The 18,315-nt window shown below is 42.1% G+C and overlaps 1 protein-coding gene across 1 annotated transcript in view; it reads right to left on the reverse strand.

Annotated features, from left to right (window-relative positions):
- The window catches only part of RAB11A (RAB11A, member RAS oncogene family), a 43,590-nt gene that overhangs the window by 12,501 nt on the left and 12,774 nt on the right, over positions 1–18,315 (reverse strand). Inside the window, exons 2-3 of the mRNA XM_070953943.1 lie at positions 13,612–13,807; positions 10,478–10,671 (exon numbers count right to left, since the gene is read on the reverse strand). Coding sequence (XP_070810044.1) covers positions 10,478–10,671; positions 13,612–13,807 — 390 coding nt within the window. The remainder of the gene's footprint in view (positions 1–10,477; positions 10,672–13,611; positions 13,808–18,315) is intronic.

Below are 18,315 nucleotides of genomic sequence, written 5' to 3' on the forward strand. Positions count from 1 at the left end.
ACTTACAAAGGGAGGTTTATCTCCTCCGACCAAAACATCAAAGAAAGTCCACAAAAGCCAAAGAATAGTCAAGTCCAGTCCAAAAAATCAATCCAAGCAGAGCATATAACAAAGTTCCAGAAATGCAGAATGACTTGCTAGCTTTCAGTTTTGTCCATCACAAAGCCTGAATGGCCACTACACCCCCTTTTATCCCTTGTGGGGTGTGGTCCAGTGACTCAGCTTAATCTCTGGCACGCCTCCTTCTCTGCTGCGTGCGCTTGTCTTTCTGACGCTGTCGGGGATCCAGCCAAGACTTATCTCCATTGCTGTCTAACTGCGGCTGCTCGGAAATGCCTGGCTCCTGGCCTATCTCTTCTCCTTCAGAAGACACCTGAGGCCAATCTGCAAACAGGGAAGGACCAGCCCATGGTACCTCTGCCAGTGAAAACGGAGCACGCAGCCCTCCCAAGTTCCATTTGTGCTGGCAGAGGGTTGGAGGAGGCCATCACGGCTGAAAACAGAGCTCATGAGGGCCATGTGGGGCTCTCCTGAGCTCCATTTTCACTGGCACAGGGTTGCAGGAGGCTGTCGCAGTCGTAAAGAGAGCTTGGGAGCCCATTTTCACTGGCAGAGCACTCAGGCCGCCAAGGGCGCCCCTGACATGAGTGAGTTCGAGCTGGCCATGCCCCCTCCCCCCCAGCCCTCCCAAGGTCAAACACAACCCTGATGTGGCCCTCAATGAAATTGAGTTTGACACCCCTGGTATAAGGTCTCCTGCTTTGGGCAAGGAGTTAATACTAGGAGACCTTTAAGGTCCCATCCAACCCTATGAGTCTATAAGCCTGTAGAGATTCTCAGCCATCCAGGTCATGGTTGTCACAAAGGTGCTTTTTCAGGGGGCAACTGGACCTCTCTTTTTTTTTTTCTTTTGAAGATGTTTCGTTTCTCATCCAAGAAGCTTCTTCAGCTCTGACTTGGATGGTGGGGAATGGAAGGATTTATATTCCTTGCAGACAGCTGGTCATTTGCATCCTTTTAGAGGTCCTTGAGGCCACTTGGAGGTTTGTCTGTGTCCTCAGGGTCACCTGAGTAGTGCAAATGGTTCCTGTAGTCTGCAATTATTTTCCCGCTGGAAATCCATTCCTACTCCCACATCATTCAAAGGGTCTTCATCCCAAATTGTATACTAAAAGCCTGTAGAGCAGTGCTTCTCAACCTTGGTAGCTTGAAGATGGGTGGACTTCAACTCCCAGAATCCCCCAGCCAGCAACCAAGGTTGAGAAACACTGCTGTAGAGATTCTCAGTCATCCAGGTCATGGTTGTCCCAAAGGTGCTTTTTTCAGAAGGCAACTGGACCTCTTCTTTTTTTTTCTTTTGAAGACCATTCCCCATTATCCTGTCAGAGCTGAAGAAGCTTCTTGGATGAGAAGCGGAACATCTTCAAAAGGGGAAAAAAAAACCCTTATGAGTCGAAGTTTCTATTCTTCTCCACGCCCTTCTTAACCAACCGGTCCGTGCCAGCATATTTTTATAGTGCTGTGTTTGCATAAGGAGACATACGAACAGTTTCCCTTTGTTGAACCAAGAACCAGGTGACTTCACCTCTTCTCTTTTTCCTTTCCAACAACCAGATTGGGGGATTGTGGCATTATGCAATCTAAACTAGAAACTATTAACACTAGGGTGGGGTTCCGATAAGGGAAACATTTAAAGATCAGGCGAAACGAGGTTATATCAATGCTAACGAGCCACGGTGGAGCAGTGGTTAGAGCGCAGTACTGCAGGCTACTGTAGGCTGCCTGCAGTTTGGCAGTTCGAATCTCACCAGGCTCCAGTTTGACTCAGCCTTCCGTCCTTCCGAGGTGGGTAAAATGAGGACCCAGATTGTTGGGGGCAAGAGGCTGACTCTGTAAACTGCTTAGAGGGCTGAATAGCACTGTGAAGTAGTATTGCCCTTTTCTCTCTCCTTCCTTCCTTCCTTCCTTCCTTCCTTCCTTCCTTCCTTCCTTCCTTCCTTCCTTCCTTCCTTCCTTCCTTCCACGCAGTGGTTAGAATGCAGCGTTGCAGGCTAATGCTGTATTTCCATTGCCAGGAGTTCGATCCTGACTGGCTCAAGGTTGACTCAGCCTTCCATCCTTCTGAGGTTGGTAAAATGAGGACCCAGATTGTTGGGGGAAAATATGCTGACTCTGTAAACCGCTTAGAGAGGGCTGGAAAGCACTGGAAAGCAGTATATAAATGCTATTGCTAAAAGGATAATTTTGAAAAAAGGTATGAAATGTAAACTGTTCGAATTGTATAATTAAAGCTAAGTATCATATTGAGAGACAATGGCAGAATGCATTCAATTATTTTATAGTATAAAAAAGGTTTCTGTCTCAGAGCTTAATGGCTAACATTAAGATCTCCAGTGCATTGCTATTTATTATTTAATAACTGTTAAAAAAAAGAAAATAAAACCAAATCCCGGGGGGGGGGGGGGGGGAGAAACTACCGTACTTGGAAAAGTAGGTAGGCTTTTTTGATTTCTAACTTCCTCCTTTTTATTCAACTAATTTGCAGTTATGTGTAAACTTTTAGGAACCACACTGCGTTTGGATATTTCTTTTTTTCAAGGGATTTATGGAACAAATTTGGGAGAGGAGAACAGTAACCCTTTCCTTCTGGCTGGCCCAAGGCTTAGAATGAGGAGGTGTTGCTTGAAAACCATACAGGTAGTCCTTGACTTACGACAATGGAACCCAACGTTTCTGTTGCTAAGCAAGACAGTTGTTAAGTGAGCTTTGCCCCATTTTACAACCTTTCTTGCCAGTGAAACACTTCAGTTGTTAATGGTTATAAGAGTGGAAAACGGTCATAAGTCACTTTTTTCAGTGCCAGATAGTAAGTATAGTTCATGCCTTTAAAAAAAAAAAAAAAAAAAGCTTCTTTCATCAAAAGGGCAAGGATGTTATTAAAATTATGGGGAAAAAATAGGAGTGAACGTCAAACTGGTTTAAAGGCAACCTTTTTTCACTGTACAACTTCTCGTTTTCCCTTCCTGAACGATTAGCAAAGTATCCTGTGCACAGACAGGATGGGATTTTGCAATCCCCCGAAAACAACATTTTTGGTGCAAGAGGCTGTGTGGGGAATTGAGGAAGGGGGAGGCAGCCCATTTCTCTAACACAAAATCCAATTGCCAGCATTTTCCTCCTTCTCTCTCTCCCCCCCCTCCCCTAATCAGAAATCTTCTCTTGACTGCAAGGGGGATATAAATCAAGCCTTTTTAATCATGATTAGTGCAAAGGACCCAATGCCGCATTCCAGAGTGAAATAAACCCAAGTCTGAAACTCAGATTTATTCCCATGAGGTCAGGACACACGGCTCCATAGTTTAATTGCTCCTGCCCTTCAGGGTGGAGGGAAAAGTGCAGACTCTTGTTTAATTTTTTTTAAAAAGCGTAGCCACTGTTTAGTTGATCGGCACTCCCGTTGATGGGATTGATAGGTCACTAAAATATAATTCTCGTTGACAAATATGCAGAGGAAAGCAGTTCCAGGCACCAGCAATTTTGCTGGATAGACTATCAGGAAAGTCAGGAGAAGATAAGAGGGATGGGGGGGGGGGGAGTGAAAGATGTGCTGAAGTATTTGAGGGGGTGCCACAAAGAGGAGGAAGGAGTCAACCTATTTTCCATAGCATCTGAAGGCCGGAGAAGTGGTGACGGATGGAAACTAATCAAGGAGAGAAGCTACCTAGAACTAAGGATACATTTCCCGACAGTGAGAATAATTAACCAGTGGAACAGCTTGCCACAAGAAGTTGTGGGTGGCTCCATCACTAGAGGCTTTTAAGAAGAGACTGGACAGCCATTTCTCCGCAATGGTTTAGGGCAGAGGTCAGCAACCCACAGCTCTGGAGCCGCATGTGGCTCTTTCATCCCTCTGCTGCAGCTCCCTGTTGCTGGTCGGCTCCACAATTGATAGGGCTTTTGGTTAGGACAGGTAGAGAAAAAAGGATGCCGCGCTAGGAAGAGACTCTATGGTGGGGGAACTGGACTTCTGGTCGGCTCCAGAATTGAGTGGGGGGCTTCCAGTTAGGAACTTTGTGGCTCTTTGAGTGTTTAAGGTTGCCGGCCCCTGGTTTAGGGTCTCCTGCATAAGCAGAGGGTTCGGCTAGAAGACCTCCAAGGACCCTTCCAACTCTGTTATTCTGTTGTTAACCAAAGCAAGCTGGAAAGAGGGAGACGAATCAAGGCTAAATACTGCTAAATACAGAGCAAGACCACTGACTATTTCGACAGGGAGTCCTCATTTTATGAACGGTCACTTAGTGACAATTCAAAGTTACAACTCCCCCCCCCCCCAAAAAAAAAACTATTTACGACTTGGTTCCAGAGTTGTGACGACTGGACACATCCTTGCAGTCACATGATTGCATTTTGGGCACTTGGCAATCAGCTCACTTGTACAGCCAGTTGTAGCATTGCATGGTCGTATGACTGGGATTGACGTTTTTTGCCAGTTTCCTGCATTTTAGTAGGTTTATGGCAAAAAACACAGTACATGGATTAATTTAAGTATCACGGCGTTTGCTTAATGGCTGCCATGTTCACTTAACAACTGCTGCACAAAAAGTCATAAAATCAGATCTGGTCCCATGGGCGCCTCGATGTACGACCATCCTGACTTAAGTCATAAAATCAGATCTGGTCCCATGGGCGCCTCGATGTACGACCATCCTGAACTTACGGAAACTCCGGGCTCCATTATGGCGGTAAATGCAGGACTATTTCTACCAGCAGTTCTCCTATTTTTGAGCCCTGAAAACAGTTTCGGCCATGAACATGCCACAAATTAAACACACAGAACAGGACTCCAAGGATCACCTTCACCACTGAGCCATGACCTCTCCCGTCCTCGTAAAGGAAAGGACTACAAACAACTTTTTAAAAAGAATAAACAAGGAAACAGAGGAAGGAAATGTCCTTTCGGCTGAACAGGATTCAGAGAGAAGCCGAGATGGGGAATCAGTAACTAAACAGAGATTTAGAAATAAGGGCACTGAGATGCCTTAAGCACATCTAAGAATAATGTGCAATAAAACAAACAAATAAAAAAAGATTTCGCAGCCTTTTTTTGTTGCGTCAGGCTGACCCAGGAGTGAGTGAAAAATCTCAGTCAGGTCTTAATGTCAGCAAGCACAAAGTGAATTAAATTTCAGCTTAGGAGAGCCTTCACAGGAAACTGAAAAGGAATGATATCAAGCAAGGCACTACGGCTATTGATTTTTCTAAAGTTTTTATGGATTATGGATTACAAATGCTCAAGATGGAATAATAAATGAAGCAAGCGCTCCTCAAGAGAGGAAAAATTTTAAAAATTAAAACAAGATATAATTTGCCTATATTTCTTTTCTTATTAAAAAAGGGACATAAGTAATTTATACAAATATGGGGAAAGAATCTATTTCAGCAGGAGCAAAGAAAAAAATAAACTGTATATTAATTAATTAAAATTAATTGTATATTCATCCCCAGCTAAAACCAGAACTTGTACTGACTGACACTCATAATAGATTTGTTGGTGGTGGACATTAATTTGGCTGGTGCCGAGACTTTTGGGTCCTGGGAATTTATGCCCCAAATGAGGATAAAGTACTGTTCTGTAAATGATTTATGGGGAGATTATAAGTTTTTCTTGAGAAAATTGTGTTTGTTTCTCCCCACAACTGGACAGAGCTTTTGAGAAAAAAAGGTTAAAAATCGCTCAAGATAAATCACCCCTTTTTAAAAAAAATTTAATGGACAATTTAGGGCTATTTGATATATGGAGAGAGAGAAATGACTTGAATTGCCTGTGAGTACACACATTCTTAAGAAAGGCCTAGTTCTTGTTTAAGAATAGATACGATTGGATTTCAAAGAACTTGGCTTCTGAGGTTTCCAAAGTAGAGAGATTACAAAAGACTTTTTCAGATCATAATCCTGTGAGCCTGGTTTATAAAAGGAAAACTAGTTCTTTCACATGAAATGCAACAGAAAGAAGTAACAGTGGAGGACTGTAAAAAGAAATTTAAAAGAATTTCTTTGAATAAAAATTTAGATAAAAGCCCTGGTTTAAGTGTCATTGGGAATGGGTATGTGAAGTGTTTATTAGAGATTGTTTTATACAATATAACAATGTGCTCCAAAAGAAGAGACAAGAGAAAACCCAAGCTATTTCGGAGGAGATAAAAGGGGAAAAAAAGAAATTCACAGATAAGCATTTCTTAACAGATTAAGCTATTACAATGACAGTTATCTATAACACAAAGAAAAATAGAAGTAAAAATGAAGTATGTGAAACAAAGGATTTTGAGTTTTCAAATAAACAAGGGAAGTGGCTGGCATTTAAATTTACAAAAGGAAAAAAGATACTCTATTAAAGGACAATGAGGCCATGAGAAAAGCATTTTATCAATATTATTTTAACTTGCACAAAGGAAGTGACATCACTTTAGAAAATATAGATGAATATCTAAAGAAACACAAGTTCCTGGGAATTCTGAGACAAATTATGAATGGACTTATAAAAATAAAGGAAGTTTCTGAAACTATATAAAAGTTTAAACTGGGAAAGCTCCTGGACCAGATAGATTATTAGGTTTTATTACAAATGGTTTGAGGGTGAACTTTTACAAATAGAAATTACCGCGAACCAAGATATAAAGCCTCCAGAGAGTTGAAGAGAGGCCAATATAGCACTAATACCTAAAAAGGGTCAAGATTTGACCTTAACAAGAAATTATAGACCAATATTGTTATTTACTATATTAATGAAGTGGTATGTAAGTCTAAGTGCTATCACTAATAATTACAAGTTATTCGCCACAATTCTAATTGATAAACTGAACATTTCTATTTCAAAAATGTATTCATGAGGATCAATATGGATTTTTACCTAAAGGACACCAATAGAAATGTGTTGGCCTTTTTGGAATATTTGAAGCAACATCACAGTGGAAAAACAAGCTGCATTGATTTTCTTAGATGCAGAGAAGGCCTTTGACCATTCGAACGGGGCTTTGCTGTTCAAGATTTTGGAAGATATGAATTTTGGAGAATATTTTATAAAATGGGTAAAACTGATTTATGCTTCACAGAAACCACAAATAATTGTTAATGGAAGTCTAACAAAACCATGTCAGATACAAAAAGGAACGAGACAAGGCTGCCCATTTGCCACTCTCGTTCATTCAATATTTCAAGAACCAGAATAGAAATATAAGGGAAGAACTATAAAAGAATGTGCAAGTAATTCTCAATTTATTACATATATGGAGCCTGCCCATCATGGTCATAAGCTGTAACAGTCATAAAGCAAGTGATTAATCTGATTTTACAACCTTATCTGTAGTGGTCATCGAGAAATGCCATGGTTGTTAGCAATCTAATAGTTCTCAGTGGGCTGGTTTTGCTAAAAACTAGAAATAAATGCCAATTTTTGGCAAAACTGTCATAAAACACAGTCATGTTACCATGGGATGCTGCATCCTGGCCACTAAGTGCCTCACCTGTGGTCACACGACTATGGATGGGGAACATCAGAACTTGTACCCCTAGGAATGGCCATTGTAACTGTGAGCCACCTCTAGGATGAGAAGGCTAAAATTTTTGGTTATAAATATATAAATAGGAAAATATATGATTGAAATTTACACTATACTGTAGTCTTAAAGAGAAGTTTTATAAAACAATGTATTGTTGGCACATGTCACCAGAGAAATTGTCTAGAGTAGACATGTCAAACATGCAGCCTGCGGGCTGGATACACCCCGCTATAGGCCGCGGAATTGGCCTGTGGGGCTGTTCCGGAGAGGGCAGGGGGCTGGCCCTTGCTGCCCTGGGCCAGCCGACACCCAACCAGTCAGCCACGATGACCAGGCCACACCCTCCCTAACTCACCAAGGGCAAACAAACTCCTGATGCGGCTAGGGACAGAATCCAGTTTGACATCCCTGGTCTAGAGCATGGGTCTCCGACGTCCCGATATAGTCAGTTGACGCCATCGCTGACTATTGGGGGCGAATCGCTGGCCCCCACGGAGAGGGCTCGCAACTTGAGTGTCCTCCTGGATTCACGGCTGTCTTTAGAAGAGCACTTGACGGCCGTGACCGGGAGGATTTTTCATCAGGTTCGCCTGATTCGCCAGTTGCGTCCCTTTCTGGATCGCGACTCCCTACACACAGTCACTCATGCCCTCGTCACTTCCCGCCTGGACTACTGCAACGGTCTCTACATGGGGCTCCCCTTGAGGAGCACCCGGAGGCTCCAACTGGCACAGAGTGCGGCCGCGCGGGTGGTTATGGGAGCAACATGGCGCTCCCGTGTGACACCTCTCCTGCGCGAGCTGCACTGGCTCCCGGTGGTCTTCCGGGTGCGCTTCAAGGTTTTGGTCACCACCTTTAGAGCGCTCCATGGCTTAGGACCTGGTTATTTACGGGATCGCCTACTACCACAAGCAGCCTCCCACCGACCGGTACGCTCTCATAAGAGAGGGGCTCCTCCGGGTGCCGTCAGCTAAACAATGTCGACTGGTGGCCCCCCGAGGGAGGGCCTTCTCTGTGGGGGCACCCACTATCTGGAACGAGCTCCCCCCAGAGATACGGAGGATCCCGGATCTACACACTTTCCGCCGTGCTCTTAAGATTATCCTATTCCAGCAAGCCGGCCTGGCCTAATTTTCTCCCCTGTTTTAAAATTCTTTTAAATCGAAATTTTAATCTGTTTTAAATTATTGGGATTTTTTAATTGTCTCGGGCTAAATTATTTAATCTGGTTTTAATTATGTCTTTTAACTTTTGTATTTATGTATTTTATTTTGTGCCTGTTCACCGCCCTGAGTCCTTCGGGAGTAGGGTGGTATATAAATCTAATAAAACTAAACTAAACTAAACTAAACTAAACTAAACTAAACTAAACTAAACTAAACTAAACTAAACTAAACTAAACTAAACTAAACTAAACTAAACTAAACTAAACTAAACTAAACTCCAACCTTGGCAACTTTAAGACTTGTGGACTTCAGCTCCCAGAGTTCCTCAGCCAGCTAAGTCCACAAGTCTTAAAGTTGCCAAGGTTGGAGACCCATGCTCTAGAGTGTATAAAGGTCCTTCAAACATACACTGGAAATGGAAATGGAAATGGAAAAGAGAGGAGGTTTTATCATGGTTGGTGGAAGTGTTAAAAAAAAAAGAAAGTTCAAATATGTACATTAATGCAGAGGATTTTAAAGATTAATATACAATTGAAATCAGGGGCTTTTCTCAGGGGACTGATGGACAAACACTTGGAAAAAAAAGTCATGGGACGATACCTGCAGTGAGATTAAAGATGGAAAGATTCAGCATTATCCACAACGGAGGAATGCTTGATGAAAACGATATGAATAATTGATTTATTGTTTTTTACTCAGAGAAAAGGCAATATCAGCATTCATTGTTGACTGGAAACCCTTTTCAAATAGTACAGAGTTTTGGGCTTTTTAAGGAAATATAATTTAAAAAAATTAATTATAAGACTTTTTCCCATGGGAAAATGCCGTTGTTTTGAATTCTTTTAAAGCAAAACATAAAACGATGGGAAAGAACCAGAAGATTACAATTAAAGGAAAAGAACATTTAATTTGACTTACTAATACAGAATGGAGCAAAATAATTCAACATTAAATAATATTTGTAAATCATGGACCCAGAAGCTAATTTTAAGAAGGCCTGACATTATACATACACTGTCTTTAAAAGATGTTACACTGGACCAGCTAATGTCTTAATAATTGAAAGAGATACACAAATAAAAAACCTGGATAATTCTCCTACTGGATTTACAACACAGGCTGTTAAAACTCTGAAGAATTTATGAGAACAAAGAAAAAATGAAAGGAATTCTAGGATATTATTCAAAGGGATTAAAGAGCAAGATTGTTAAAAGAAAAGGAAGACATATAAAGTTGGTTTATTTGATCAAGGTTAAAACAGACATTTGGTTACCTCTTAATGGACTTTTGCTGACCAGACTTTAAGGATTTGTTTATAGATAAGAGATAAGATATGAGAAGAAATCATTTGTTGAATCTTAAAAGCCAATGAAATTATTTATACTCGTTATGATGAAGGAGAAGTCATTTTTTGTATATTTCTTTTCTTTACTATATCATTTTCTTCTTTTCTATTTTCCTTCCTATTTTTTCTTTCCAGCAACTTCTGTAATTTTTCTAATTCTTTTCTGTTTGTTTCTTTTTAATTGTAATAAAATTTAAAATTTTTAAATTTAATAAAATTACTGCAAAACATCCTGCCGCTGCCCGATGTTGGGCTTGACAGAGTTCATCTCGCGTCTATTTTAGCTCCAGCTTTGCAGCCAGACAAGCAGCATCAGGAACAATTAAAGCAACCTGCAATATATGTCGCTCTACAGGCGAAGACATCCCAGGGACGCGGTGACCATCGGAGGGGGTCCCAAACCCACTGACCTGCAAATGCTCGGGCCTCATCTGTTGGAACGGCTCGCAGGTGACGCAGGTCGCTTTTGTTCCCCACGAGCATAATGACAATGTTGCTGTCTGCATGATCCCGCAGCTCCTTCAACCACCGTTCCACATTTTCATAGGTCAGGTGCTTGGCAATGTCGTAAACCAGTAAGGCCCCCACGGCACCACGGTAATAGCTGGAGGCAAAAAACACAACATTGATTATCCGTTGTTTACGTTTCTAGGTCCGCCCGCTCATTGACAAATCTGGGTGCCTTACAAGGATGGAAACAAATGCTATATTAGAGCCGCAGTAGGGCAGTGGTTAGAATGCAGTAGTGCAGGCTACTTCTGCTGACTGCCGGCTGCCGGCAGTTTGGCATTCGATCCTGACCAGCTCAAAGTTGACTCAGCCTTCCATCCTTTCATGGTGGGTAAACGGAAGACCCAGATTGTTGGGGGCAAGCAGCTAACTCTGTAAACCGCATAGAGAGGGCTGTAAAAGCACTGTGAAGCGGTATTTACGTCTAAGCGCTATTGGGAAAGGAAGGAAGGAAGGAAGGAAGGAAGGAAGGAAGGAAGGAAGGAAGGAAGGAAGGAGCTGTGATGGCGCATTGGTTAGAATTCAGTATTGCAGGCTAATTCTGCTGACTGCCAGGAGTTCGATCCTGACTGGCTCAAGGTTGACTCAGCCTTCCATCCTTCCGAGGTCGGTAAAAGGAGGACCCAGAGAGTTAGGGGCAAGAGGCTGACTCTGTAAACTGAGGGCTGTAAAAGCACTGTGAAGCGGTATATAACTTTTAAGTGCTATTGCTATTGCTATAGTGGTAGTCCTTGATTTTCGACCACAATTGGAACCAAAATTTCCATGGCTAAATAAGGTGATTGTTAAATGAGGAATGTCTGATTTTATAACCTTTTTTTGCCAAGGTTAAGAGAATGGCTGCAGTCATTAAGTGAATCCCACGGTCGTTAAACAAATCTGGCTTTCCCCATTGACTGCTTGTCAGAAGCCAGCTGGGAAGGTTTCAAATGGTGATCAGGTGACCAGGGGGATGCAACCGTTAACCTATGGTGCTTGATAAGCACCCAAATTTTTATGACATGACCACTGGGACACTGAGATAGTCATAAGTGCAAAGATCGGTCGCAATTCACTTGTTATAGTGCCGTTGGAACTTCAAACGGTTGTTAAACAAATGGTTCTAAGTCGAGGAGTACCTGGATATTAAAATGAGGAGAGGAAAAAAAAAACCTCACCCTATGCACCTTCCATAGTGGAAATCTGTAGACTACAAATTCAATCTCAACAGCTAAAGGGCCAAGAGCTCATTCTTTGATAAACATTTGGTCCTGACTTGCCCATTACTGGATTCACACATTACACTGGGACAGGGAGCCAGAGAAGGTCGTCTCAAAGTAGATAGCAATAGCATTTAGACTTATATACCGCTTTACACTGTTTTACAGCCCTCTCTAAGCGGTTTTAGAGTCAGCATATTCTCCCCAACAATCTGGGTCATTTTACCGACCTCGGAAGGATGGAAGGCTGAGTCAACGATATAGCCCCCACCTTTAAAAAAAAAATGGTTGAGGTTGAAGAATTTCAAGAATAAAATTCATACCCAAAGCCTTACTGATGCACCTGCTCTTTCACTTAAGAGAGTCAGCCTGGTGCGGTGATCATGGTGAGGAACTACAAACCAGGAGACTGTGAGTTCTAGTACTCCCTTGGACCGGAAAACTGGCCATGTAATTTTGGGCCAGAAACTTTCTCTCTCTCTCTCAGTCCAATCCACCTCACAGGGCAATAGTTGTGTGGAGACAATATGAGGTGGCAACGGTACATTGAATGCCTAGTTGTGCAAAATAAAGGTGAGACATATATTAAACGAATAAATAAATCCCCCGTGTCCTTCCTTCTGAAGTAATCCTTGGTCCCACTCACAAAGGGCAGGTAATCTTCCACATGTGAAAGAAAACCTGAGGGCCCTTTCAAATCAATGAGATGCTGAACAGTGTTACGTGCAACCATCGTTTATTTTAACCGTGATCTGTTAAATTACAACAAGCTGAACTTATGCCGATGAAACCACACTGCACCTGAGTGTAATGAAGAAACTTAATAGGTAAGATGCAACTGATCCTCAGCAGACGAAAACCCACTAACTAGTACAGAGTTTAATATCTGGGAGCCTCAAGCTAGTTCTGTCATGATGTGCTTTTCGTTAACCTAATTAACAAGGATTCAGGACTTCAATGGCATGAACTGTATCACATCATTCCTGATTTCTTTACAAATAGAGTCTTAAAAAGCTTTTCTAAAAAGCACTTAACGAGGGTCCAGGAGCAGAGAGTTTCACACCCATGGAAAGGGAAGCCGACATTGTGTGATTTAGTTTTAAATTAAGGCTGCACAATTTTTTGCAATGACCAAGAAAGTAAACAGGAAGAACTAAATTTGATTTCATGTTATATTTAAATTTACCTTGCATTTAAACCACCGTTCCCCAGCCTTTCTGGTTTGGTGGGCTGGCGGAAGCAGTGGCAACAGAGGAAGAGGGGATGATTTTGCAGGTGCGCACATCTTTCACAAATGCAACTTTGTGCATGCGCGCACTTGCCCACCACTTCCCATGGGCTGGTTTCAAAATATATTAATCATATTAACCAAGTTAATATAGCTAATATGACTGTTCCCACTACATAATTTTCTTCCTCTTCTTCTTTTAACAACCCCATAATCCCTTGTGGGGTGGAGTCTGGGCAACTGAATGGAGCTAGCAGAGTGTTTTAATGGCCGGATGCCCTTCCTGTCGCCAATGCGGAGTTTCATTCAGCGGATATATTCTCATTGTGCCCAGAGAGAGAAATATCTGCCTCTACCTAGGATCGAACTCACAGCCTCCTGATTGTGAGGTGAGAGCTCCACCTCTAGGCCACCGCTGCACCACTCCACATAATTTTCTTCCTCTGCCATATTAAAAATAGATTTAGAAATTAAAAGTATTATTGTACAATTTCGGTTTTAATTAATCCAGAGGAAACTGTATAGAAAACAGGGTGGAAACATAATAAATACCAAGACAGAGACATTTGGATGCTCAGTCTGGGCAGGGAGGGAAGGGAACACTTACGCAGATGTGATGGCTCGGTATCGTTCCTGCCCAGCCGTGTCCCAGATCTGAGCTTTGATGGTCTTGCCATCCACCTGGATGCTCCGGGTGGCAAACTCTACACCGATGGTGCTTTTGCTCTCCAGGTTGAACTCGTTACGCGTGAAGCGAGATAGGAGGTTGCTTTTTCCAACTCCGGAGTCCCCAATGAGAACCACTGGAAAGGTGAAACCGGAAGATTATTGGAGAAAGAAAACTTGGAACAAAAAATAGAACATTGTTATTCTACATGTCCGTGATGATGAGCCTATGGCACACATGCCAGAAGTGGCACCCAAAGCCATCTCTCTGGGCACGTGAGCTGTCAGCCGTTGCTCTTTTGGTCTTTGCGCACTGGGCAGCGCCAGAAACTTGAAGAGCAACTCCCCGGCGCGCATGCGCCTGCCGGAAAGTTGAGCTTCCTGTTTCTGGTGTATACATGTGTGCCGGCCAGCTGGTCTTCGTGTGTGCATGCGTGCCAGAAACTGGAAGGCCATGTGACCTGCGCACATGCACACTATGGAAACCGGAAGCTCAGCTGCTCTTCCGTTTCCGGCACTCCCACACGCTCACACTTGGTGCCGAAAAGGTTCACCAACACTGCTATATGTCAACTACGGCAAGAATTCTTGGGGAGGGTGGAATGGGAGATAAAAAGGCCCATCAATTCCCCCAATGGAAGAAGGGGTGGAAAAAGTGATGGAGTTGGCCGAGATGGCAAAAGTAATTGTTTTAATGAAAGAAAAATAAATATATGCCACTGTAACTTTGAACGGTAACTAAATGAACTGTTGCAAGTCAAGGATTACCTGTACTTATAAAGTAATAAATAAGTTCAGAAACGTATAAGCCTGGCCGAGGAAGAAGGCTGGCCTTTTGAAGCCAACTGCTGCTGTGAACCTACGGTTCACAGGGGGTAGGGGCATAGTTACGGGAGATCCAAAATAATAAATCACAATCCACCAACAAGCCCTTCCTGAGAAAGTGAGCCTCTCACACATAAAAAGGGATCCATCATGATAAGCAGCCCCAGCAGGAAAACAGCTTTTCGAGAGAGAGAGAGAGAATAAAAACACCAAAGGTTATGAACATTCCCAGGCGGCCAAGCTAAAGCTGCACACAATTCGAATGCCAGGTTAATTAAGTTTTTGTGGTTCCTCTGGAAAGCAATAAATCTGGGGAGCCATAGAAAGCGCCCAGCACGGGGGTCCTCCCAAAGCCAACCAGCCTGCCGAACATTCCCCACCGCCCTTCCAGCAGCCGGCAGGGCACAATTAGCTGGCCTCAGCAACTCACAAGGACACAAGCCAGGGAGGAAATCCATTACCTCATTGGGTAATCAGCTGACTCATATTTACAGATCCAAACAGCTTAAAACCACTGCATAGACGGAGGTTCTGCAAACACTTGGCAGACAAAGGATTGGGTGGGAAATGAAACTGGCCTCCGCAGGCTGGAAAGGTATTTTTTTCAGGGGCAGAAAAGACGGAATATTTTAAAAGGCTCTGCAACAAATGCATTTGGGGAGGGGGGGGGGAGGAATTCAGGTAGTCCTCGACTTACGACCATTCGTTCAGCGACCATTCAAAGGTGCTTTTTCAGGAGGCAATTGGACTTTCTTGTTTTTTTCTTTTGAAGACATTTCAAAAGCCTGGATGACGGAGAATCTCTACAGACTTTTAGCTGTTCAATTTGGGACCTTTTGAATGGTGTGGGAGGAGGAATGGATTTCCAGGGAGAAAAACTGCAGACTACAGGAACCAGGAGCACCACTCAGGTGACCCTGAGGACAACAGACAAACCTCCAAGTGGCCTCAACGACCCTCTAAAAGGATGCAAAGGACCAGCTGTCTGCAAGGAGTATCAATCCTTCCATTCCCCACCATCCAAGTCAGAGCTGAAGAAGCTTCTCGGATGAGAAGCGAAATGTCTTCAAAAGAAAAAAGTCCAGTTGCCTCCTGAAAAAGCACCTTTGGGACAACCATGACCTGGATGACTGAGAATCTCTACAGACATTTAAAGTTACAACACCGAAACAATGACTTATGGCAGCTTTTTCATACTTAAGACCCCTGCAGCATCCCCATGGTCGGGCGATCAAAATTCAGACAAAATTGGCAACTGATTCATATTTATGAGTTGCAGTGTCCCCGGGGTCATGTAATCCCCTTTTGCGACCTTCTGACAAGCAAAGTCAAGGGGGGGGCGCCAGATTCACTTAACGACTGCAGTGATTCACTTAACAATTGTGGCAAGATCACAAAATAGGGCAATTTTTTTCCCCCCTTGCTTGGGAACAGAAATGTTGGACTCAATTGTGGCCTTAAGTTGAGGACTACTTGGGTGGATTGAGGAGAATGACAGGTCCGCTTTGTCCATCATACAACTTTCCAAACTCTGAATGTGGCCTTCAAAGCAAGCTCAAACAGAACACGAAGTGGTGACTGGAAGGCCAGAATAGGAAGCAGAAGTGATGCAAAGGCCTCCTGTCGGTGCCGTAATTCCCAGACCTGTCAACTCCCATCAGCCTGGGCCAAGAATGACGGAAGCCAGCGAGACAAGTTCAGCCAAGGGTAAAAGTAGCAAGAAGGTCAAACTGAAGTGCCTCCAAACTCCTTCTGTAAAATAGTCCCTTCTCTGAATGATATCCACAATATGCACAATTTTTTAATTATTATTATTTATTTATATCCCGCCTTTACTATTTTGACAAATAACTCAAAGCGGCGAACGTATCCCACACACCTTCCTCCTCCTATTTTCCCCACAACAACAAACTTGTGAGATGGGGCGGGCTTAGAGAAAGAGACTGGCTTTTATGCCTAAGGCGGAACTAGAACTCACCGTCTCCTGGTGATTGGCCCAAAGATACCCAGCTGGCTTTCATGCCTAAGGCGGAACTAGAACTCACCGTCTTCTGGTGATTGGCCCAAAGATACCCAGCTGGCTTTTATGCCTAAAGCAGAACTAGAACTCACTGTCTCCTGGTGATTGGCCCAAAGACTCCCAGCTGGCTTTTATGTCTAAGGCAGGACTAGAACTCAGGGTCTCCCACTTTCCAACCTGGTGCCTTAACTAGATGGGGAATTCGCTTCTGGAAAAGTTCCGGATGGATTTGAGTGATTACAGGGAGAAACAGGATTTGCCCCTCACCCCTGGAATCCAACTTTGTGCATTAGAATGCCAACTATGCCATGAAACTTAACTTGGACAATAGAATCCCAGGGAGTCAAATTCACAATAAAAAAGGATAGCTAATCTATTCTACAAGGACCATTCAGTTACTCCTAATGTAAGAATAAAAACTGCCAGCCCAGTCTCCGTTCTCTGCAAAAATTAGTGTTCAGTAAAATCAGATGAGTGACCCCCAATCAGTCTCAAATAGGAAATCAAGCTCATAAAGAAAATCTTGATCCTTTTAATTAGGATTTGTCAAAAAAAATTGCCAAGAAAACTGCAGGGACCTGTCCAGAAAGTTTCAGAGAATTGAACATGATTGAAGAGGAAAAAGGTGTATAATTTCAAAGATGAAAAAAGAAACATACATGAATAAGAATAAAAAGAAAAAAATTAAAAGTGCAGAAAATAAAAAGAGAAAAAGAAAAGATAATACAATAAAAAAGAAAAGAAATATATAAAGAAGTAACTTCTCCCTTCATCACAGCATGTACAAACAATTTCAGAAGCTTATCGTTTTCTCTGAAAATACAATAAAACATCTCTGCTTCCCATACATTCAGGTCAGGTCAGCAAAAGTCCATTGGTGGTTACCGGAAATAACATTTATATTTTAAACTTGATCAAATAAGCCAACTTTATATTCTTTCCCTTTGGTTTTAACAATGTTAATCTTTAGTCTATTTAAATAATCTCTCAGTAGTTTATTTCTTTTCATGATGTCTTTGTCCCTTCTCAGAAAATCCTTCAAAATTTCAACAAGTCTCTTCCAAATCCAAAATAAGAAAAAATATCCAAGTCACCCTTCTGGTTTCTTATTTGTATATCCCTTATAATTGCTAAGACATCACTTGGTTTCATTTGTATATCCAGTATAACATCTTTTTCTTTACCAGTCTTGTAACCTGTCATTTTAAAATCCATATTCAAATCTGTCTGTCTTGTCCAGTAAAACTTGTTTCTATTTTATAATCTCTTTTAAAACCAGTTAGTCTATGATAGCAGACAATTTTAAGATTAACTTGAGTTTATTGTTCAGAAATGCCTTTTGGTTCATCCAAAATTAAAGTATTATGCTCCATTTTGTGTTATTGAGGCAAATAAAAGTATTTTGAATTATAAACTTCAGTTTATTTCACGTTCCCTCTAGTGTCTAACCTTCTAAATTCAATCTTATGTCTCCCCCCCCACACACACACACACTAAATAACAGCATTTTCCCATGGGAAGGTTTCTTCTAATTATTTGAAATCCCTCTGGACCCTTAACCCTTTTATAACTTTCTAAAATAAAGATCCTAATCATGTTTTTGATGTTTATTCTCCCTCCTCATTTTTTTAAGTCCTTAATCTTGCACTTGCAACTTTTCTTTCTTCAAGAATTGAAGGAGACCTACTCAAGGAATGTTGTAAAACGTATCGATCCAAAAGTTCTCAATAAATAAAAAGCAATTCAAAGGCAATTCAAAAAAGTGAGACTCAGCTGAGCTTTTTTGTCTATACAGACAAC

Source organism: Pituophis catenifer, unplaced genomic scaffold (genome assembly GCF_029215685.1).
Source record: "Pituophis catenifer annectens isolate HBS135680 unplaced genomic scaffold, rPitCat1.0.hap2 SCAF_14, whole genome shotgun sequence".
Classification (NCBI taxonomy): domain Eukaryota; kingdom Metazoa; phylum Chordata; class Lepidosauria; order Squamata; family Colubridae; genus Pituophis; species Pituophis catenifer.